Here is a 24,751-nt window from a genome sequence, read left to right as displayed (position 1 = left end):
ACTTTGGTTAGTGGATAAGATACTAAGTAGGTTACCTAAGAACCTAAGCAGGTTAACAAATTATTTAGAGTTTTCCGAAAAATACCACTTTTAAATTAAATTATTTGCTTGTCAAATTTACTGTGCAACCACACTATGCAATAATGAATCATCGTGATAGTAATTATAACTATCATGATAGTATTAATGTTTATTTTGTACAAAATACCTATAACCATATAGTTCAATGTCACAAAGTTTATTGACCCATATAAAAGCATAATTTTTACCAATATCATAATTACAGTCGAAATACTAAATACCTATTAAAAACTGAAAATAGAAAAGAAAAAACCTTTGAAAAAAATTGTTTGCAATCCTTTTATAAGCAACTGTATAACACTTTATATGCTTTATAATGGAAATACTACCCCAACCGTTCATTATACTATAGACATAACGGATTCTTCAGGTAGATGGTTTTTATATGTTTATAAACAAAATTAATACAAATCCTTAATATCATAAGTTTTTATTAATTTGTTTTAACTAAATTATGCAAATACGCATTCCATTTGCAAAACAACTCTCAACTATTACTCGGAGTACATTTACATATGTATGTAAATGTATGTAGTTATATTTAGTTAATTACTATATAAATGTATTATTGTAATATCGTAAAACAAATTTATATGGCTATTAACAAGAAACAAATGCAACAATTCCGCTCAATTCACTTATATTATTAATAAATTCCAAAATTAATTAAATATATATGTACATGGTTATACTGATATATACATACATATGTACCTCATTATAATTTGCATTATAATTATTATAAATTAATTACTGTGATAAAAGTAAGATTAAAGAGATTTCAAGTAAAAATTTCAATTCCATTACCATTTGCTAACAATTACTGTAAATATTATAATGTCATGAAATAAAATATCGCATTGTAGATATACATATATACTAAAATGCGAATAGTATAACAATTACGTCATAAAATAGTAATCAATCAGTATAATTTGCCGTCTTTATTATAATATCAAAGAATTTTTTATTATTGTTGTACTATTTAATATTTCAAGGTCTTATTATAACACAATACAAAGCGCTATAACAATTTTAATATACATATGTATGTACATATGTATGTCATTATACAGCCGGTTAGTGCGTATTCACTTGTTTTGTATAAAAAAAAAAAAAAAATCGATTTCTTACTCTTTCCTCCTTTTATACCTAAATTGTACATATTTACTCTTTCCTCCTTTTATACCTAAATTGTACATAAATACGATCTACACATCTAAAATTGCCCTATCTTAGCTATCTATTTACAAATTCTGAACATACATACTTACATATATAAATTCCTTTGTTTATTTTCTTTACCATTAAATTTTGCACAGATTCACTGAACTTTTATAACAGTAAAATATTTATGTATGTGTATTTATATTTTGCAAGTTTATTTTTTTACGATATTAACAAAAAAAAATTTTGTTCTTCACACTTCGTTCGATATTTTGTTTATTGTGCTATTATCAAATTTCGAATTTTTAAAAACACAAAATTTTTTTTTCGATAAATTATGAAATTCAAATCGATTTGATAATAAATTTATATTAGAAAAATTAATAAAAAGCGCGGAATTCGATGATAATAATTAATTTTTTTTTTCTAATTTAAAAATTAATAGACGCCTTAAGCAACTTCACTCTTAAAAGACAGAATAAAACTGACCTGTGTTTGATTAAAACAAAAAATTTTTATTTCTCTGTTCAAAAAAGTGAACATAAAAATAAAAATAAATAAAGAAACGAGCATAAAAAAAAACCTATGCAACAAAGCAGCACAACAGTAAAACTCATACTTACATAAAATGTGTTATACATTCATACAATTTACGATACGGTATATTTACAGTAAAGACAAAACAGAAAAATCAAAGCACTTAGCGCACACATAAATGTGTGGCATGGCATTATTGAAAGAATAATTATTATGTATAACAAAAATGAAAGGAAAAATAAAATAACAAAGAAAACAATAAAAAAAAAATATTTATAACCAAGTATATTCCGAATAAATCTGCTTTGTTACTAGAACTAGATAATATTATAAGCACAATCGTACACACTAGTCAGCCAGCCAGATTATATTATTATTAATATAAAATAAAGTCTGCACAACATACACAAATCTCATTCTATATTATGTATGTACGTAAATATATAATATATATTATAAATATCACTGCCTATATGCATGAAAAAGAGAAGAGAACAAAAGAGCCGTTTTTCAAATAAACAAAAATAATTTCATATGTTTGTATAAAATTTACTACATAGATACTGGGATTAGATACTAGGAAATGTAACGCACAGAAAGAAGAAGATGTTAAGTGTTTAGATCTTGTGGAATTATTATTAAAATAATATTCTAAGAGGAAAATTTACACCTACATATGTATGTATGTATATAGGGGATTATCAAATATACATAAATACTATTAATAATTGAACACAGCATAGTAACTGAGACTGGAGTACTTTTTGTATATTTTACTTCTGATATATTTTTTTTAATAAGAAATTGAATGCCGAATATTCTGAAATTATTAAGGAAACCCGATCCTAAAAATTTACATTTATTAAGAACCAATTTTTTACCTTCTTTTCTGACTTGATACAATTGACAATACCACTATTAGTGTCACCCAAAAAAATAGTACAGCACAGCCTGCGGTTAATTATGTTATCATCACGTTAAATTCTTAAATTTTACTGTATTTATTGTATTATAAATTTTTATGCCATGGCACGCACTTGAGTATAGAAATTCATACAGATATGTACATACGTACATATGTATATGTATGTATATAAGTATGCATACACATTTGTATAACAGAAAGCAAATTTTAAAATAATCACGAATAATTTAAAAAAAATTTTTTTCCAAGAGAAATTAATCAATAATCACGTTTTTACTTTTTATGTATGTATACCTATGGATGTGTGTATGTATTTATGTTTGTTAGATAATTATACTGTAGAACGGTTTTGTACTTATTTATTAAAAAATAAATAAGATTTTTCAATTATCTTAATTTATTTAAATATATTTTTAAATTCTTAAATGAAACTTCAGACCTCTTGACCACGGAAATAAAATTCTACATGTATGTACGTAGTTGTACATACATACGTAAACTTGTTTGAATTTGATAAGAATTTTTAACGTTTTATCAAGTATTTTCATATTGAATGCAAAAATTTTAATTTTATGATTAACTAAATATTGGAATATTTTTTATTAGAGAAAATAACTAAATTTCCTTATGTCTTAAATTTAAAGTATGTTATTAGCCTTTAAGATTTTCAAGAATACTCTCCAATATAATAAACTAAATTATCATTTACAAATACCTCCTAAACTCCGAGTTCAAAAATTAAACTAATAAAAAAAAAGAGAAAAGATTTTACGATAAAAATCTAATTAGAATAAATATTTTTCAAGTCCTTTAAACGCATTGCATTCAGGAAGAGAAACAAACAAAACTAATATTCTTTTCTTCTCTCAATTTTCTTGTGTTTGCACCTGTTCATTAATTTGATTTGAAAAATACAAACGCTTGTTCTCAGACACGTGGTACCAAAAATATTTAAAATGCGAAATTTAAATATTCAGGTAAAAAAAAAGTTATCCTTAACCCAGCTAGGCACTTTGTCCTTAAGAAATTTTTAATGAATATGTAAGATAAAAATCTTTTTTTTGTAGAAAGGTTAACTGCTGTTATAATAATTAAAATAGTTTGTTAAATTAAAAATACGTTTTTAATTTAAACTTTGTGCTCATTTTTTGCATAACTCATACATTTTCATTTCATTTTGATTAGATTTGATCTGTCATTCATTTCATATACTTAAAATTAATTACGATAATTAAAAATTCCGTCCAAAACAATTATAAAAACCCAATTATAATAATCAAAAAATAATATGAAAATAATCAAATAATCAAAACAAATCATTGACACCACGCCATCTGTTATTTTTGGTGACATATTCGTGTAAACGTGACTAAAGTCACCAAAAATTTAAAATTATCATTATAAAGCATTTTCCTTTTCCCTTTTTTTTTACAATTTTATGAATTTACATACATACATATGTATGTAATATGTATGTATAATGTTATATAATAGCACCATGTAGTTTAGGTAGCTGCAATAGTAGCAAACAAGATAAACATGAAAATTGGTGATTATTAACACACTATACCGGGTCACGCAGCGAATAATATTTTTTTGTTTAAATAGCATATTGAATTCATTCCTTATGAACTATATCATATGTACGAGTACATGTTAATATTAAATATATTTATGTGAAATATTTAGTATTATATTTCTTGAATATAAGAATTCTAAGTTAAATTGTGGTAAAATTAATTATTTAATATGCAGCAATTAAAATAAAAATATAAAAATACAGGCAAACATAATGTAAGACACTTTAAATAATAGAAAATTATTGGGAATTTATTATTAAATTTTTGGAACATTAAGATATTATTTAATTTTAAATATTTTAAAGTGAAAATTTGACAATTGACAAAGAGTCGGGTGACACTATACAATTATATTGTATTACAATACAATATTATGGAAATTATCATTTTCTCAATGTTTTAAATGCCCCATCTATTGTCTTATAGAATTACTAATCACATAAAGTAGGCTATCGTCTATGTAGTTGAATAAAATTATCAATCATTTTTCTCTAAGCAATTATAATTGCTTAATAAATTTAGAAAATTAATTAACATTTACAAATTATTAAAGATTTAAGGTTAAACGCTATGAGACAATCCATCTGATGTTGATATTTTATTGATAAAATTTAAATCCCTTAAAACTTTATTAAACTCACACAAATATTTAAATGAAATATTGCTATTTAAATTTGAAAGCAAACATTTTTTCAATATATTCTTCCACATACATATATTTAGTAAATATACACATTATGTATATGTATATTATGTACAACATATCTATTTTAATCTTCAATTTTTAATCAATGTCTAACAATCAAATTTATATTCAATTTATTGATTTACAAATAAGTATACATATATAGTTAAAGATTAAATCAATAAAATTATTTACTTTCCAGAGAAAATGCTAAGTGGTGCTTAGAAAAGAACTGAATTGTAATCAAAATAAATTTATAATGTCAAACTATAAATTAGGACCATAAAATTTTGTTACGTTTCAGGAAAAGAGTGAAAATAAACGCTTTCATATTTACTCTCAATTACAAAGCAGTACTTACTTAGATTGTTACGATTTTTCTCAATAGAGGCTTTTAATATTTTTATTTAATTAAAATTAATGTCTCAAATGCTTAAAAATTAATATTAACATGTAAGTTTTTGATTACTAATTACAAAATTAGTTTTTAATTTAATAACAAAAATATTAATTTTTAATATTTAAATTTCATTCATATTACAGGTACCTATGTTTTTTTTATTAGGCCCAAATATATACATTTGCACCTACAAATTAAAGTTCAATTGCCTGAATTTTATAACGGATATTGTTTTTGACATACATACATACATTATATATTTATACTTTATTATAATTATTATGATTATTATCATTATGAGAATGGAATTTCATTTAATTTAGTTATGTGTTGTAGTCAGTTTATTTGGAAGTGTTATTCAACTCTTCTATAACAATATCAAATAATTCACTAAAATTTTATATGATATCATATAAATAATTTTATAAATATGTAGATAAATATGTACATAATTAACAAAAACATAAATCAATTCGCATATGTACATACTTTAATATACATTCATGCATATATGCTGATAAATATGCAAAACACCACAAATAATTTAATCACCTGTTAAATTCTAAGAATTTTTATGTAATTTTAAACCTTTTACGCTCATTTAGTCACATACTTAATTTCATTCTAAATGAGTATAAGTACTCAAATTATTAAAAAAACATTCAATTACAAAATTCATGTTTTTGTTTATTGTTCATAAATGCATTATATATGTACATACATATGTAGGTATGCATAAGTTTTTTGTATAAAAACATAATTTTTCGCAATATTATTTTTTTTTTCTCACACTATTCTCATTTTCATATTACCGATTTGAACCCGAAATTCAACAAGAAATATTAACATACAATAAAAACAACAAAAAAGAATCTCTCTTCAAAAAATAAATCAACAAAAAAAAAAATGACAAACAAATAAAATAATATTGAGTTCCTTGACCGGATGAATCAATAAATATTCGATTTCAATATTAACTAAATCAAAAAAAAAAATTAAAAACGAAAACAATAACAAAATGATAACAGTAATGAGAGTAATTAAACTAAAAATAACAATTAATAATATAACAATAACAATTATAATAATAACAGTAATTATTACAAAAATAATAATTATAACAATAATATAAATAAGCAAATCAAAAAGTTCGAAATTTTCAAATTTCGGCGGAAAAGAGAAATTTTGTGTTGTTTTTTTTTTTTTATTTTTGCACACCCACGATAATATTGAATATGGACTTAAATTAATTAATAAATATTGTAAGCAAATAAGTGTAGATCAAAAATTATTAAAGCTTACATTAACATTTTAGATGAATAAGTGTTTCATTTTAGGAAAGTGTAAGCATTGTCTAAATTGGTAATTGAATTGATTTTAAATTATGGCCTCTGTAATTTGTTAAACGGCTACAATTTTAAAAAATAATTTAAAATTTGAAAATAAAGCCCTTATTTTCCATATTTGTAAAACTGTGTTGTCTTAAAAAATAATATAACAGTTAAAAAATACAATGTGTACCTACGTACTTAAACAGTAAAATTTATTAAGTTCGAAAGATGAACTCTTAATCTATATAGGAAAATTCTATTTAAATAATTAAACACTTACTATATTTTAATTACATTACTTAATTTGTTGTCATTTTGTGATATTCGGTGGCGACATCTACAAGAAGCATTATAGTTTTACATAAATTCAATTACACAATATTAGTATTAATTCATTTATTTACTCATTTAGATTTACCTAAATGAAATAATTACGTTATTGCCCTTAGTAATACATTTATTTCTATATTTAAATTAATAAACTACAATTTAATTTGTTTTACCTGGCGCTAAATTTGCTCTATTTATTTATAAACTGTTTACTTTTAAATTCAATTTTTCTTAAAAAAAATTTCAAATGTCAAAATTTTTAATTAAGAAATATTATCACATTTTCATGATAGCAACAAGAACATTAACCTTTTTAATTGTCTTACAAGGTCGTGTATGTTTATATGTAAATTTTGCTCTAGTTATTTTAAATAAAGAAAAAAACATTATTGCCACTGGTGTAATAATTACAAGTTGTTTGTTATTTATATGAAAATTGCATCTATTAGACAATTAAAAATAAAAAAATACGAACATTTTTTTTAGAAAACAAATATTTTTACATAAATATTGATAAGTATGAGTATTAAAAAACACAAAAACAGCCTAATAATGCTACAATAAAATTAGGGTTTTGGCGCGTTCAAGTTCAAATATTAACCATATTACTTAAATTGTAAATATCATTAATTTACTTTCGCCGAAGGGTTACGTTTTCATGTGAAAATATGTATTTCTTCTATCATACTTAAGGAAATTCTTCTCAGAATTTTCGGATATAATGAGAAATCAAGTGTATGCCATTTTTCATTCAACTTATGGTATTTGCTTTCAAATCAAAATAAATTTCTCTCTGTGTAAATTATAATTCTTACAATTATTTTCAAATTTTTTTTTTTGCTTATTAAATTATTTTTATTGAATTATCAAACCCAAGAAAGTAAAAATTATTTGATTTCAATAAGTACTTACATACATGGTCAATTTAACTTAAATAAGAAATAATAAAAAAACAAAAATAACCTATAAAACTTGCTACCGGTAATCTTTAAAGAATAACAAAAAAATAAAAAAAAATTTGGAAAACCAGTAAATAAGTTTTAGGTAAATATATAAAAATAACTTGTGGTACACTTTTGATATTTTTTATTACCAATAAATCAAAACACTTGTTAAAAAATACAATAAGAAAACCGGTTTAACTATTCTTTTGCGAATATATTCGCTAGACATACTCACATATTACATAAACATACTTACACGTATACAAGTATATTTGCTTTCATACATACGTATGCATATGATATATCCGAGTAAATATGTAATACATAATCTACAATTTATAAATTACAATAATAAAAATGAGAGACTATAGAAATCAATGAGTGCCATTCAAAGGAGTAAAATAAACAAATTGTTATGGTTAACATGACACAAAATGAGTAACGTTGATATATCGACGAATGGAATGAACGAATTTTCAAAAATCAATTAAATTTTAACGTAGTGCATTTCATTTGATTATTTCGTTCTTTATTAACAAATAACACACAAGCACGCCATTTGAAGTCTGAGACTGTAGGGGTTAAAGACTTTTATCGAATGAATATTATTAGTGTCAAGAATTGTAATTTTTGATTTGGCAAAAGCAAAACAAAGGCCGAACATAAACAAAATATTCCACCAAAACGAGTGGATATATAAGCATGTTCGACTCTTTTTTTTTTTCAAATTATGTATAAAGTATCGAAGCAAATTTTGATGATTAAATCAAAAATTTATAATAGATCAAATATTTTTTAGAACCTGTTCTTACCAGTCTTCATTTAAGTATCAAAATATAAGCCAAAATATCTTAACTACTTAGTTTAATTTTAGAGTTTCAAATTTCAAAGAACAAAAAAACACTTTATTATATTTTGTTCATTTAAGTCTATACAGTGTGATTCAAGAGTCAGTCAGGAATACAATCGAATCCCGGCCACTCCGTATATGAAAAATTTAAGGCCTCAAATAAAAAAAAAATTTTTTTTTCACAAATAATAAAGGATATTAAAAAAAAATTAGTTATCTATTTTATTGTTAGCTGTGTACCCCTACAATTTTCACAGGAATTCCTTACTTTCTCTCTTACTATATTTTAATGTACATATGTACATATATTTATCCGTTAAATTTATTGAAAAATAATACTCTTGTCTAAATATAGGATTGGCAGAAAGTATAAAGCCAATAAAAATACTTGAGTATATTTGATTTCATTAGGGAAAAAACAGCAATCGCATTACAAATTATTAATAATTAATTACTCTAATGTATTTAAATATTAATTTCACATTAGTTTTATATAATCTAAAGAAAAAAATTCCATAAAATTTTCCACTATTTTATTTAATTAAATTCTTTCATTAAAAAATTATTAATTTTGATATTTTGCAAAACTTCTCTAACACCATGAAGCATTTAATTAAAATTATTGTATATAACTATAACTACTTTGTTAATAAAATTTGCTAATTCATCTAAAAAAAAGAATATGCAAATTGTTATTTATTACATTTTAATTTTATTCAAAAAATTTCACATGTTTTTTTTTTTATTGAAAAATTTTTAAAATCAATCATTTTAAGCAACAAAATTGTTAATTTTTTTTTTAAATTCATTTGAGTATATTTTTATAGAAATATATTTATACCTATGTACGTGTTTGCATATGTGAGTATGTCAAGAGAGTATATTCGCAAAATATACTTATTTGTTTACAATATTCGTTCGATCATGAACTTTTTGCAAAATATTTAAGTATGACGTAGGTATTTTATTAAAACATATCAACAAAAAAATAATTAATTAATGATCATTGATCTCTTTATGTATGTAAGTTCAAGAGTCTAAAATTTTTAAAAGGAAATTTTTAATTTTCTTGAATGCTTATAGCTTCTTACTTTTTACAGTTGTACAATAAATAAATATTTAAATTTTGAATAACTTTATTAAACATTGTTTTTAATTAAAATTTTAGTACTAAAAATAAATTTGTACTAAAATCATTTCATACTAATCGAGATTCGATTGTATTCCTTGTAAAGGAACATTCTCCTTTTAAAATTCTAACTCTGCTAAAATTCTCTAGGATCCATGAGTTTTGGAGATAGTTTTAAAATTATTATCAAAAAAAGATTAAGCAAAAACTGGAAACAAATTTGTGTGGAACACTTTAAGACCACAATTTCAACGACAGTGTCGGATACTAGCTCGTTTTTTCCCAGATTTTTTTGCCATATTAAATTCCTGAATTTACGTTTGTACGGAGAACTGTTTAAAAATATTCATATACCTATGTATGCGTAAGTACATACAAAAATTCATGTACCCTCTATAATATAACAGTATTAACCTTTATTCGGTTGAGTAAAATTGGAATTCTGGAGAAAATGCGACATAACAAGCTCATATTTCGCCGAAAATTTGAATATTTTTAGCATAGCGTAAATTCTAAAACATTGTACTTACATACATATTTGGTATTTGCAATCAAAACTGACATTTACATACATACATATATGGATCACTTTAATACCCTCTAATTCTCTAAATACATAATTTTAAAAAATTTTAAAAAAATTTTCCTCGTAATTTTTAATAATTTATTTTTTATAACAAAAAAAAACTACTAAAATATTTTGATTCCTTTCAAAAATAAAATCAAAATTATTATTAGCCTTCAAAATTTTTTTATTACCCCAAAAGCAAAATTAAAATAAATATTTCAACAATCTTGCACGCAAAATATTAAAAATATTATTTGAAATTAAATTCCGGTTTCATCACTTACTCATCACATTCTTATTCACGTTTATCATTTTTTCTAAAAAGGCAATAAAATTTGTACAGTTAGGTTATGTACATGAATATATGTATGTACATACATATCTATGTATGTATATGTACTTACGCATGTTGTCATTCAAATTCCATGTCAATTGATAGCTTTTTTTTTTAGAACGTGTACATATTTTGACAGACTTTTATCAATAACGAATTGCTGATAACAAAGTTCACTACTTGTTTAGGTAAAATTTAACAATCACGCCCACTTCTTTTTCGTTCTTTTTTTTTATAAATGTTCATATAAAATGCTATACATACATATGTGTATATAAATATGTCAATCCATATAATATAAGAATACATATATACATATATGTATTTCCAATTCAAAAATTTAATTTTGCAATTTTATTAATACAAAAAAAAAAAGCACAAGTAAAAATAAAAATTTGATTATCAATTGAGGAAAAACTAAGTATGTACATACATATGTATACAAAAATTTTTAGAATTGAATTTGGAAACAAAGCAGTTTCTTTGAGATTAATTCTATATTTTTATTGATTTTGGAATATGTGTACACTTACACAGTCATAAAATGAAATCGTAAAGTATATAACTTAAAAGTTCCGTAGACGTCTATTCATATTACGTCAAATTTTTGCGGACATAAAATAAGAATATTGTTTTACGTCCAAATAATATATGTACGTATACATACTTTATATATTTTACATATATAAACAATCTAATTATACATTAAATGTATAGTTCATAATATAGTCGATTGGTGGCATTTGAGTTCTTTCGGATAATAAATATGTATGTACATAAATATGTATACGTCACTTGTCATGTCCTCAGTTTTGTTGCAATAAATATACATATGTACATACATATTTTAATTGTTGAATATGGCTTTAGGTATCATTAATACTGATAGAATTTGCTTGTCGACACATATATACATACATATTATGTATATACATAATTATATTTAGCGTGTAATTAAATAATCCTATAAGTATGCAAAAAATTTGTTTTCACTGAAACACAATAAACCTTTTATCGTACATCGGCATGTTAATGTTGGACCTAAAATTTCTATTTGTGTTTTATTTAAATCTTAAATTTTTTTATAAGGTTTCAAATTAATTACCTTTTATTTACACATACTTATTTACATATACCATTAATATATTAAAATAGAGAAAAAATACTAGATTATGACACAGATTTTTCTATATTTTTGTCACTTTATTTCAGTTTTATCGTACAATAAAGTGTTTAGTAGAATAATGGACTAAATTAATTTTATTTAATTTAATGCCAATATAAATGTGAGCCACAAAAGAAAACAAAATTAAGCTCTTTTTTAAATTTCGAATCACATACATACATAGGTATTTTTATTATATTAATTGTTTGACATTTAAAAATGAAAATATATCAAACATATTGTCAAACCAAAGGGAACATTACCGGTCTAAAATACATGTTTAAAATTCATAAAAAAATATTTTTGTTATAGGTATGTGATTTTTCTAGGAAGAGTCTAGAAATTCTGGTACTCGAATGTTCGTATTCATAAGCACATACATACATAATACATCGATTTTTGACATTGAATATAGGTTATTAAAATAATTTCAAATACTGTGTAAATTGAAATTCCATTCCGTTATATTTTTCGATTACCCAGAAACATATTTAACTTAACTACTTGTCAAGAATCATAAATTTTTTTCCATTCTATGTTCTGAAATAAATTCTATGTTCAATTTAATTTGGTTTAGTTTTTTTATGTAACTAATTTAAAAGCTATTGACACCATGAATATTGAATGAATATTAGTTACTTAAGTACTTACAATTTCTAATTTTATTATCTGATTATTTATTTTTTTTTTTAGAAATATTTCTTTATACATCATGAACAAAAAAAAACAAATTTGATATGATCAGCATATTATCGAACCATTGTGAGCTTTTTTAAAATAAACCCTGTGATGGACGGAAATCTTTTGATGCCCGGAAGACCGTATCTCCTCTGTCATGAGAACAAAGCCTCCTAGTATTTTCCTTCTCCTATGAGCGAGAGGATCTTACTCCCCCAGAATGTGTACCCACAGAATCTGCAAATATCTCAAAACTCAAAATCTTATCAATTAAATTCTTCTATATTCTCATCTGATTCTTGTACAACGTTTTAATTTTTTTAAATCGCTTTTGCTCATATTCTTTTAGAAGCTCCTTGACCTGCCTCAGCACCGAAAGATTTCTTCAGTATGTGGTCAGTATATGAAAGTAGTTTCGAGTCAGAGCCCTCTAAGTGGTTCGACTTGTGGCACATTATTAAATTTTTGATGATTCTACTCCGTTCGCATTCGGGTGAAAACAATACCTTCCTAATATATATTCTATATAGAAGACATTCTATCATTTAAAAAAGTAGGACATTTTTGAATTATAAATTTATTTTTTAATTTTTTTTTTTTGTTTGCATTCCATTTTAATTTTTTAATTCGATTATGGCATACTTTTCACATTTTATTTGCAAAACTTATTATTTTTTTTTATTTTCTTTCGAAATAAATCATAAAATTTCTAAAATAATTATTTAAATCCATTTATAAATGACTTTATGTACGGGTAATACTCAAGTATATGGCGGTAAAAATTTACTTTTATCTTTTAAGTTTTAAGTACACTAAGTATAGGGTTATTATTTAAATTTATTTAAGCTTCTTAGAGGAATATTTATTTTTACACTTTGATAATTTTATAAGATTTCTTAAAAGTTGCTTCAAATTTCAAAAGCAAAGAAGATTTACTCAAAATATTTCTGTCAAACACTAACTTTTAATTATTATTTAGTTATTTTCATTTTTAAAACGATTTTCAACTTCTATATTTAAGTATAGATTTTGTAATTGAATTATCACTGTAATACTGTAAAAGAAAAGCAGAAAGCCTGTATTACAAGCAGTTAATAAAGAAAAATAAATCAATTAAAATTAATTTCTAATATTAATTTCCAATTGCACGAAATTTTCATTTGATCAACTTTGACAAAACATTAAGAGTATTAATTGGTCTTATTTCTCCAACTTCCCTGCCAAATAATAATTTTCATTAATCATATGATATTAAAATTGGCTTAGGTATTTCTAATCCTTTCAATAAAAAATTTAGCAATTACATATAAGCAAAGACTTTATAATGTATTTTTAAAGTATTTGATATACCTACATAAGTAAGTATCAGTACGGAAGTTACGGAATTTATTATAAGTAGGTACATATATTTTTTGTATTGGCTGTTTAAATCAGATTCGACTAGTTTAGAATATTACGTCGAATAAAAATTCATAATTTATTCACGTGATTCAAACATTTTAATTAAGATTATAAAACTACATATACGAAATTATTTGTATATAGTAAGTATGTACGTGCATACGTATATACATATGTACATATGTATACAGAACTCGGAAATGTACTTTATATACACACATCATCATGTTTATATATCAGTAAATTATTACTTATACTTATGTATATGTAAAAAACGTAAATAAGTTTTTTAGGAGTCAACAAGTGAGAGTATAGCCTATTCTCTATTCTCATAAGATTTGCTGTCAGATTTAGTTATTTTTTTATTTACATAGGTTACAATTTTCGTTTAGCAAATTGTTAAATTTTAACAAAAAGTGAGAAAAATTTTTAAATCTGATATATGTACATACATACATATGTATATGTACATATATACTACATATGAATAAAAAAACATCAAATTTTATCGTAGATTTAATCTTAGATTTGTTCCAATACGTAAATTACCTTAGAAAAAATGACAGTGGAATACAGTAAATTGAGATATTTAGATAGTTGTATAACAGAGAATATTTTTTCATATTAATTTTTCTTTTTTTATATTACACACAAATAGTATTATTCAAAATTTACATATGTGTGTACATATATCACTTATATTTTCCTTTTTTATTTCGCTTCATTTAAAATCTGCATACAAAAATATTAATACATACACACATAACAAGGAAAATAAATAAGAAATTTTGGAGGCACACAATGAAATGACGACGAATAATAGAAACAAATTTTATATAACAAATAACTGTAAAAATAATTTTTTTTTTTAAGTAAACAAAACTATAAGGAAATCAAATTCAAAAATAATCGTTTTCTAAGAGCATACATACGTACATATGTACATACCTATATACATAATGTTTATAGTTCATTCTATAAAAAGTATATATACCTACATACCTAATTATGTAAGTTTGTATGAAAAAATAGATAATATACAAGAAATACAATAAATATTTTTGATATCGTATGAACGTACATATGCACATATACATATATGGGAGTGCAAGAACGTAAAATACATTGTCTAAAATATACATATACATATGTACATTAAAATTTCACATATGTATGTACATACATATTTACTTTTTGTTGTTTATCATAAACAAAAATTTATAAAATTTTTACTTTAATAATCTAATCTAACCTAATTTTTTTTTTTATTTTTTTAATTAAATTTTTTTAAAATAATTTGCTATCAAATTTAGAATATAAATAATATAAAATATCGTAAAAAATATATTCGGTCCACTAACAAAAATAGGTCAAGTTCAAAGTCCCCATAAAAAAAAAAAAAATTAAAATTAAACAAAAAAAAAAAAATATTCAGAAAAAAAATTTACAGCAAAAGAAGAGAACAATGATTAATAATGAGAGTACGAAAGAACGCATCAATGAAATTTTATCATTTAAAAATTTCGTATTTATAAGAAGTATTAAGTAATAAAGTAATGCGTTGTCTACAATCGCCGCATTATGCAGTATGGAGTAGCGTATTTAAGTATTCGTAAAATTTGCATATTGTTGTGTATTAATTTATTTGTGCTAAAAATAAACCGCATGCATAATCCATTTCTAATATTATTGAAAATTGATGAATTAAAACAAGAAATACGATACTTGACAAGTTTACTACTGCTTTGAACAAGATGCAAGACATCTATTATGTATATTACAAATATAACGTCATCTGAGATTTGGTGTGCAATTTTAAGTTTACCAAAATATTTTGATATTGATTAACTTAATTTTTTACTAAAACTAATTTGCGACTTCCAAAAATATCATTTAATTCCTCTCTTTTCGCGTTACCAACAAATAATATTCTGTTACTGGCATACGTACATACATATGTATGTATATTTTCATTTTCCAAGTTAAGCTTTATACTAATTTATTCGTACATGTACATACATATGTACATATATTATATTACATCAAACATAATGTTTTGACTTATTTAATAAAAAAGCAATACATACTTAATAATAAAAAATCAAATTAATTTATTTTTTATGAGCTTCAATCTGAGACGCCATATACATACATATGTTTTTAATAATTTTAATTTATAACAATTTATTGTGAAAATAAATCTATTTCTAGTTACATTTTTGAGGTCGCCACCAAAAAACAATAAAAAAAAAAATAAAAAGCAGCGGTCATTAACAGCTGCAAACGCAAAAATATTTTTTTTTTAGAACTTACTTACAATATAACATAACTGTAATTAATTATATACTCGTATACAGTGTTGGGATATATTCATATTTTTAATGCTAAATTTGGCAGAATTTTTTAAAGATTAATTATAATAACGTTTTGAAAAAACCATTAAAGAATCTTTGAAAAAAAAAAGTTTTTAAGGTTGTTCATTTTTATAAACAGCTTTCATTCGGCATAAAATGAAATTACATTTGGCATAATTTAGCACAATTTGCTCGACCAAATATTCCAGTAGTTCTTGTATTATAAAATATATCAATGATTGAACATTGTAAATATGTACATAAGTAAGTATATGTGAAATTATTACAGAGCGCACAATAACGTTACATATTTAGTTAGTCAAACAAATAATTAAGTTAAATTTTTTAATTAAGGTACCATGTGTGTACCATAAGAAGAGGAGACACAATTTTCTTGTTTAAAAATTGAACAGAAATTAATAACGCAATTTCTGATTTTAAATCAAACACAGAATTTCAGAATTAAAGGAGTCAAATTTCATAAGAAAAAGCTAAATAATTAATTTTTATTATATTTTTTGCTATTTTATTCTTTTTTTTATTCCTTTATGTAATTCACAAAGAAATTTCGCATAAAATATACTTTGTACATAACGCCGAAAGCTCAAATATCTACAGTAAGAAAAAAATTTATTCTTATTTTATAAAAATAGAATTAAAAAAAAAAATATTTATACATAATTTTGTTTATTTATTCATATATTTATTTAATTATTTATCATTTAATAAGAAAAAACTCAAACATTTCAGTTTTTTTTATTCATGATTTCTTATTTGAAAATCAGGCGATCTCAAAATGATTTTGTTTCAATCTACATATTTCTTTTATTAAAGTTATTAATATCAAAAATATCAAATTATAAAAAAAAAATAAAATATTTTTTTGCAAAGTTTGCGACGCAAAATTTTTAAAGCTTTTTTCTTAATTTATGAATTTGAATTTTATTTTAAGAACTAATTTTTTTAAATGGATTTTGTTTGAAGGCAAAACATTTTTTTGTTTTGTTTTGAATACATAAAAAAATATTTTGAAGGAAAAAGTTCGCAAATTAATAAAAATTAATAAAATAGTTTTTTTGTTTTGTCTGTTTTTTTTTTCAATATTTAATAGTAAATATTGATAAAAATTGGACTTGAAATTTAGAAATTGATTTTAGAACAAGTAGATTTTGTAAAACAAAGAAATGCAATTAAAATTTTAATTTAATTTTAAATTCTAATAATTTAGAATTGTTTGGCCCTTTCAAACGCATATTGAATTTCAAAAATTTAAAACTTTTTATGTGCACTCATATATATAACAAAAAAAAAAAAAATAATTAACTTACTTATTTTAATAAGATTTTAAAATTTTTAAGGTTTAGTAATTAGTAAAACAATTTAATGCCCCTTAGGCAAACACATTGTATATTTTGAATTTATGTATGTAAATAAGTACAACTTTCTATTTATTGTATAGTAATAATTGTAATGGCAATACGAGTAGTAAAGGTTATACTTAAATACAACATTTCACTTTCACAAACAATTTTAAAATTACAATAATAAAATGTAAGTAATATGTAAATTACATAAAATTCTGCTATTCGGATCGTTCTTGAAATTATTACGGATTAACGTGAAGCTACTGGGGTATTATTAAAAAATTTTTGAATTGATTTTATTCAGAAAATTATAAAACTTTTATTAAGTGAGACGAATAACAGAATATGGGTGAATTTTTTAGCAAAGAAATTTTCACACTTCTATGCAAGTAATTTGAGAAATTTTAAGGAAAATTGAGATCCAATTTGAAATATTCTTCTTATCAAAAATTAATTTATCCAAAAATTAAATTTAATTAATATTTTATTTAAATTTTAAATTAAAAATAAAAATAAAATTGTAAAAGAAAAAGATAAATAGCGAAAAAATTTTGCATCTGATTTTCTTAACAAAAAAAAAAAAACAAAGCAGGTACTAGACACGAGTACTTTATTTAAATTATTTTCATTATTTTTGTAAAAATGTAATTAGGGCTATTTTACTTTAATTATTTTATGATTCAAAAATAAATTACTTAATTACAAATACTGAAAATATTTAAAATAATTATGTTTTTTTTCGGATTTAAAAAAAATTAAATACCAAATAAAAAAAAAAACAAAATTTATTTTTTTTTTTTATTTTTTTAAATTTTTATTTCCTGCAATCAATTGTAATCGTCAAAATTCCTGTGATCGATATTGATCGTCATCAATAAGTAAAGTACTTTAAGTTAATTTATTCAAAATTGACGTAAATAAAATTTAAATAACGAAATAAGTAAGTAAGTATGTGTTAATTTAGTTTGTTATAAAAAAAAAAAATCGAGAAGAAAAAAGAAAAATTCTTTTTTCTTTTTTGTCAGTGAAATAGCAAATAAATCACAAATTAGTAGCAATAATGTACTTACTTACACAGAGAAAAAAATAAAGTTGAATTATTTTTTTTTTATTTTAAATTTCAATTCAATCTAACAAATTTTCATTTTGTTATTTTGTCTTGATTTTTTTTGTATAAAATTATGTTATATCATAATTTTTTTTTTTGTTCATTTTACAAAATAAGCTTTTAATAAATACAAGTATAAGAGAAGCAAAAAAAAAAAAACGTGATTGACAATAAATTATTTAAAAAAGATTTAAGCACGTGCCCCTCTCTTTTTTTCTTTTTATTTTAAAAAATTCACTGACATTGAATAAGACAGACAATAAAATAATGTAAGATGTATGAATTTTTTATTTATAAATACACTTAAGTATATATATTTTACAGCTTTTAAAATTCTGAATATATAAGTATGCAAGTACATCTCGTATATGTGCATATTTTAAATATCAGCCAAATATAAATGTATAAGAATATATAAATATACTCTTATAATATAGGGTAACTATAAATATCTAGAATATAAAAAAAAAAAAAGATTTTTTTTTTATTTAATTTTGTGGGCTCGTCCTTATAATGAATGCATGCAAATTCATCATTCAAATTATTTTTGTATTAAAATTAATTGACTATTTTTTTTTTTGTTTTGCTTCGATTTTTTATTTTTAAAATTATTTTTTTCTTTTCTTTTAAAATACTTAATTATAAAAAAAAAAACAAAAGAACAATAATTGTAATTCTTTTCTTTCAATATAAATTTTGTCGAATCACAATATTACAAATATATTTTTATTCACGTCAGATGCCGGGTTCGAAATTTTTTATTACTTATTCTTAATTATTTTAAATTAATGATTTGTTGATATTTGATTTGTAAATATACATATGTATATGATATATAATTTTATACATATGTATGTATATATTAAGGCAAATAATAATAAAAATATATCAAAACATTTTTATAAATAGATTCAATTATAAATCTATTAAGTATATAAAAGTGTAGATACCCATCAAGTTTGTTCTGACTTATCTAAGTAAATAAGAATAAGAAACAATAGGGTTTAGGTTTGTTGTCTTATTTTTTTTTTTTTTTTTGATAAAATAATATAAAAGAAAATTGACAATAATTGTAATAATTGAAATGTTTCAAGCTTAAAATTTTTTTGGAATAGATTTTTCGTATAGAGCTATTACTTAATTTATTGGAGGAAATACTAAATAGGTGTTTAAACGAATTGCTTAATAATAAATTATAATTTTCTTAAATTTTTAGGAAATTTAAAATAAACATTAATATAGTTATAAAAATATGTATATCTGGAATTCAATTGATGAAATCAAATTATTTCTTAATTCAAAAACAATTTCTAGTTAAATTAATAATAATCACAGTTCGAAAGTTATGTAAATAGGTATTTAATCTTATTGTTGAAAAAAATAATTATTATTTATTTAAGCAAATAATTATAGCAATAGAGAATTGTGCCGAACTTTTACTTGGTGTTAAATAAGATAAAATAGAAATGTAACAGTTCTTGACAATATGCCATAAAAAACTTTCTTGACGGTATATTAAGACATTGTAATATATTTCGCAATATATTTAAGTAGGGCCCTACATATGCAGCTACCTTCTCTGTTAAAATTTACGAAGCACTTAATACAATAAGAAATGTAGCACCTATTGTGGAAATATTACATATTTAAAATCACATCAAGTCGTGTTGAAGAGAATTGATTAATATTAATCACAATAAGTAAAAACAATTTCTAAACAATGGTGTTATACTTAACATTTAATTGAGTAATGAATTGTACATATACGAGTATTTAGTTTTTCAGTAGAGCGAAAATAAAGAAAAATTATAATAATATTTTAAAAATTTTGATACTTAGTAATGGTATTTGGTGGCAAGATAGAAAAGCAAAACAAAAATTAAATGATTTAAATTCCTATTTTAATTAAATTTGAAAAAAAATTAATTATAACCTTTTCATTTTAATTGTTTTTTCTTTTTTATTATTTTTCACTTTCTACTAAGTATAATAGGTTATCTACTTAAAAATATTGTTCCGTATAATCCTTGAATATACATTATGTACAAATATTTTTTTGTTAAAATATTTTCAGTATTATAATTTAATTAATAGTGATGTTATAGTATCTTTTAACAAATTATATTATTCTACACGTATATGAATTGAACCAAATCATATTAATTCTATATTGAGTAGATATACATACACATGTACATGTTCTATTTCTCTAACAAGTTTTTTAAGAATAATTTTCTAAATTAATTTTTGCCAAAAGCTTTTTAATATACTTACATAGAAAAAAATATAAAATACACCAATTATAAAAGAAATATTTGAAAACTTTTCAGAAAAAAAAAGAAAACTATTTTTAAATCAAAGAATATAACAAAATTTTCAACAAAAAACATTTTTTATATCATTATTCGAAAATTTTAGAAAGGAAAATAGAGGAGAACATTTAAAATGTCAACATAATTAAATTTAAAGTTTGTATTTTTCTATTGAAAATTTATAACTAGACGTAGACCTACATATTATTATGTTGATGTATAAATATAAATATAGAATATTATTGTAGATTATATATTAATGAAGAGGAATATGAGCAAAGGAACTGCTCCCTTCCAACCACTGCAGCCAAACCATGGGTTACTGTAGCCCAGCCATATCACACTTGTATTACCCCGGTCCCAAGTATATACGCAAAAATATTTTCTTCAGGGTATCTACCCAAATTTACACAAAAGCGAATCCAGTTTTTACAAGTTATATTTCATCGCATATGATATTAAAAAATATAAAATTACATAGATATAGCTATGTACTTAGTTATACTATAATCAAAAAAAGACACATGTCATCCCAATCTCTTCAATTAAAAAGTAAACAAATTAAATTGGTAGGTCCTACCGCTATAAATAAATTTTTGCTTTCAAAATTATTTTTTCGCCTTTCACTTGTTTATTTTATCGTAAATAAATTTTTAACCTAAAAGATTACATAAGAAATATTAAAAAATATTTTATGGTTTAATTCCTTTGAAATATATATAAATAAATAAATTAATATTCAAACCTAGCTATATGAAATTAAATATTTATTGTAGAACTCACCTGCCAAGAATTTCTTTTGGTTCATATTTTGCATAAAATCCTTTAGCAGCATCCTTATCGGGTAGAATATCATCATCAATTTCTTCTTCTGCACCCATTTTATTTTTTTTTTGTTTTCTCCTTCTTTTTTTTTTTTTTACTTTATTATATTAAATATTAAATTTTTAATTATAATTCTAATAAGGTAACTTTGAATTTTTTTTTTCTTAGAAAATATGAAAATTTAGCCTCTCTTTTATTTTTTTGATTTTCTTCTATTCTAATTATTATTATTAATAAATTTAAGATTGTATCACTTTATAGTCAATTTGACTTTTTATAAATATTATTTTATAATATTTTAATTTATGTAATTAAAATTAATTTAAATAATCCTAATTGGAAGAATATATTATAAACTATAGCTATAATATGTATGTACATATGTATGTATGTAGAAATTTCTTACAATGAAAATTTAATAGGCAAAATTTATTGTTTGAAATTGAAGATTTACTATAAGTATACTGTGCAATTATCCGATTTCTTTATTTTTAATATTCTTAAATTTTCTTAAATAATTAAATTAAATATATTATTTTCTCAAATATTAATATTAAATATATATTAAATAAGAAATATTTTGTACATTTAAGCACCACAATATTTATAATTTCAATGTCATAAAAGGTTAATCACTCAAAGAGCATGAAGATTCGATTAGACCACTTAATTAAAAAATAAATATTTATTCTTTAATTTTATTTCAATATTTATATTACATTTTATTTTTTTAATAATCATATTAATTGTTTAATTCAAATAAAATATAATTGATATTACGCGAGTAGGAAAAAAAAATCACTAATTTCTTTCTATAATTTTTTTTATTTGCGAAAAATTCCAATTAAAGGTATGTATTTTCTCGTGCTTATACAATTCATACCAATTCAACAACACCGTACCGAATGACAACTTTGTACAAATGTCAAATTATTTAAAACCAAAAACAGAAATAGAAAATGACAACTTGAAAGACAATATTATAATTTATTTTGCCATATTTTTTTTTGACATTGACAGCAAAAATGTAAAATTCAAAATAATAAAAAAATTTTTCATAATTCTCATATGAATTTGATATTGTGAATAAATTTGTTTTAATTGTGAATTTGATATTGATGAGACATCTATCGGTTGTTTCTAGAATGTTTATAAAAAAAAGAAAAAATAAGTAACAGTATTTCTCAAATTTATTACTCCTCATTGGAAAGCCAGTTGCTCGAATTTAACATGCGACCTAAGCAGTATGGTACAAAGCAAAAATTGCTCGTTACTTACAATTTAGGCCTTCTCAACAGTCAAGTCCTTCTTATTTAATTTTGAATTTATTTCAAATTTAACTTGAGATTTCTACTTGTAGAATATTAAATGAATATCATTAAAATTCCAAATATTTGACCACATAATAGCTGAAATTGATCTTAGAAATTTTATAATATTTGAAGTTTTATAAAAAATGCTCACCATTCGTATCCATTTTATCCTTATTTTGAAATAAAAAGAAATTTATATAAAATTTAAAATAAAAAATAAAAAATTTTTATTCAAAAAATACTTGGTATATACATAAGTAGTATATGCATTGCAGAAATTATAATTAAATATTTTCTTAATATTAATTTATTCAACTTTTTTTGCAATCAAATAAATATACATATCTATTTTATGAAATCTATATTGTTTTTTTTTTTTGTTGAAAATAAGTTTTTTCATAATTACTGAGCCTAAATTATTTAGTCATTAGTTTTGTAAATCAAAAATATATAATTTATTCACAACTCTTTGTTTTAAAACACTACAAATTGAAAAGAAAAGCGATTTAAGTTTTTTTTTTTGTGTTGTTTCAAATTAAATATTTTCAAAATTCAATTCAAATATTAAATTTAAATAAAACTACTTTAAAATTTTATTATATTTTGCAAGATCAAATTGTTCATGTTTTTAAATTTTGTTTAATTTTTTTATGTTTTTTTTCCGTAGAAAAGTACAAAAGCTTAACTTAAATTTACTTTTATATTTTTATTCGTACATATAATTTATGTATGAATATTTATATACATGTAATATAGTATACATATTAGTATTTAGTAAATAATATTATATTAAATTTAAATTTTTTATAACATATTAAAAAGTTGGTTAATAAGGGAAAGATATTTAAAAGAGCTTCATGAGATTCTAGAAAATAATTGAAAATACTTTAAATATTTGAATAATTCAAAATAAAAAACCGAATATAATTTTATAAATTTTTTGAATGAGATGAACTCAATTTGTTTTAATATTTCCATCTTGAACTTTTAAATGTTTCAAAATTTTGTCACAAAATGTTACAAGTTCTTTAATTTATTTTGAATACATATATGCAATTTTCAAAATGCAAATTACAACATTTAATTTAGTTCTTTTTTAATATTTTGCTCATATTATATAAATTATATTATAGGCACCATGTTTAATTATGATTGATTGTAAGTGTAAAGATTAAGTTTTTTCTAAAAAAATTGCAATTAGTTAAAATTAATTTTAGTATTTGCTGTGTTATTGCTGTTATATAAAAATTTTTTTTAAAAAATTTCATTTAATCTTTTACAATATTTTTATTTTGGGTTTTATTTAATTTTTAAATGTAATCATAATATCAATTTTTTTTTTTGATTTTAAAATGATTTGTTTCAAATTT

General features: G+C 21.9%; 1 protein-coding gene across 8 annotated transcripts in view; it reads right to left on the bottom strand.

Annotated features, from left to right (window-relative positions):
- Positions 1-22,286, bottom strand: part of LOC129607633 (phosphorylase b kinase gamma catalytic chain, skeletal muscle/heart isoform) — a 48,300-nt gene extending 26,014 nt beyond the window's left edge. For 3 of the 8 annotated variants that reach the window (XM_055518757.1, XM_055518756.1, XM_055518759.1), the window contains exon 1: positions 22,027-22,286. In XM_055518757.1, the coding sequence (XP_055374732.1) occupies positions 22,027-22,124 (98 nt within the window). In that variant the 5' untranslated portion in view covers positions 22,125-22,286. Of the gene's footprint in view, positions 1-1,351; positions 1,717-22,026 lie in introns of those variants that run through there. The other 5 variants (XM_055518760.1, XM_055518761.1, XM_055518758.1 and 2 more) reach the window with 4 other exon arrangements.
- Positions 22,287-24,751: the final 2,465 nt, after the last annotated feature.

This window comes from Condylostylus longicornis, unplaced genomic scaffold (assembly GCF_029603195.1).
Source record: "Condylostylus longicornis isolate FDR11 unplaced genomic scaffold, ASM2960319v2 ptg000028l, whole genome shotgun sequence".
Classification (NCBI taxonomy): Eukaryota; Metazoa; Arthropoda; class Insecta; order Diptera; family Dolichopodidae; genus Condylostylus; species Condylostylus longicornis.
The sequence above is the reverse complement of the archived record's forward strand: the minus strand, read 5'-3'. Positions and strand labels throughout refer to the sequence as shown.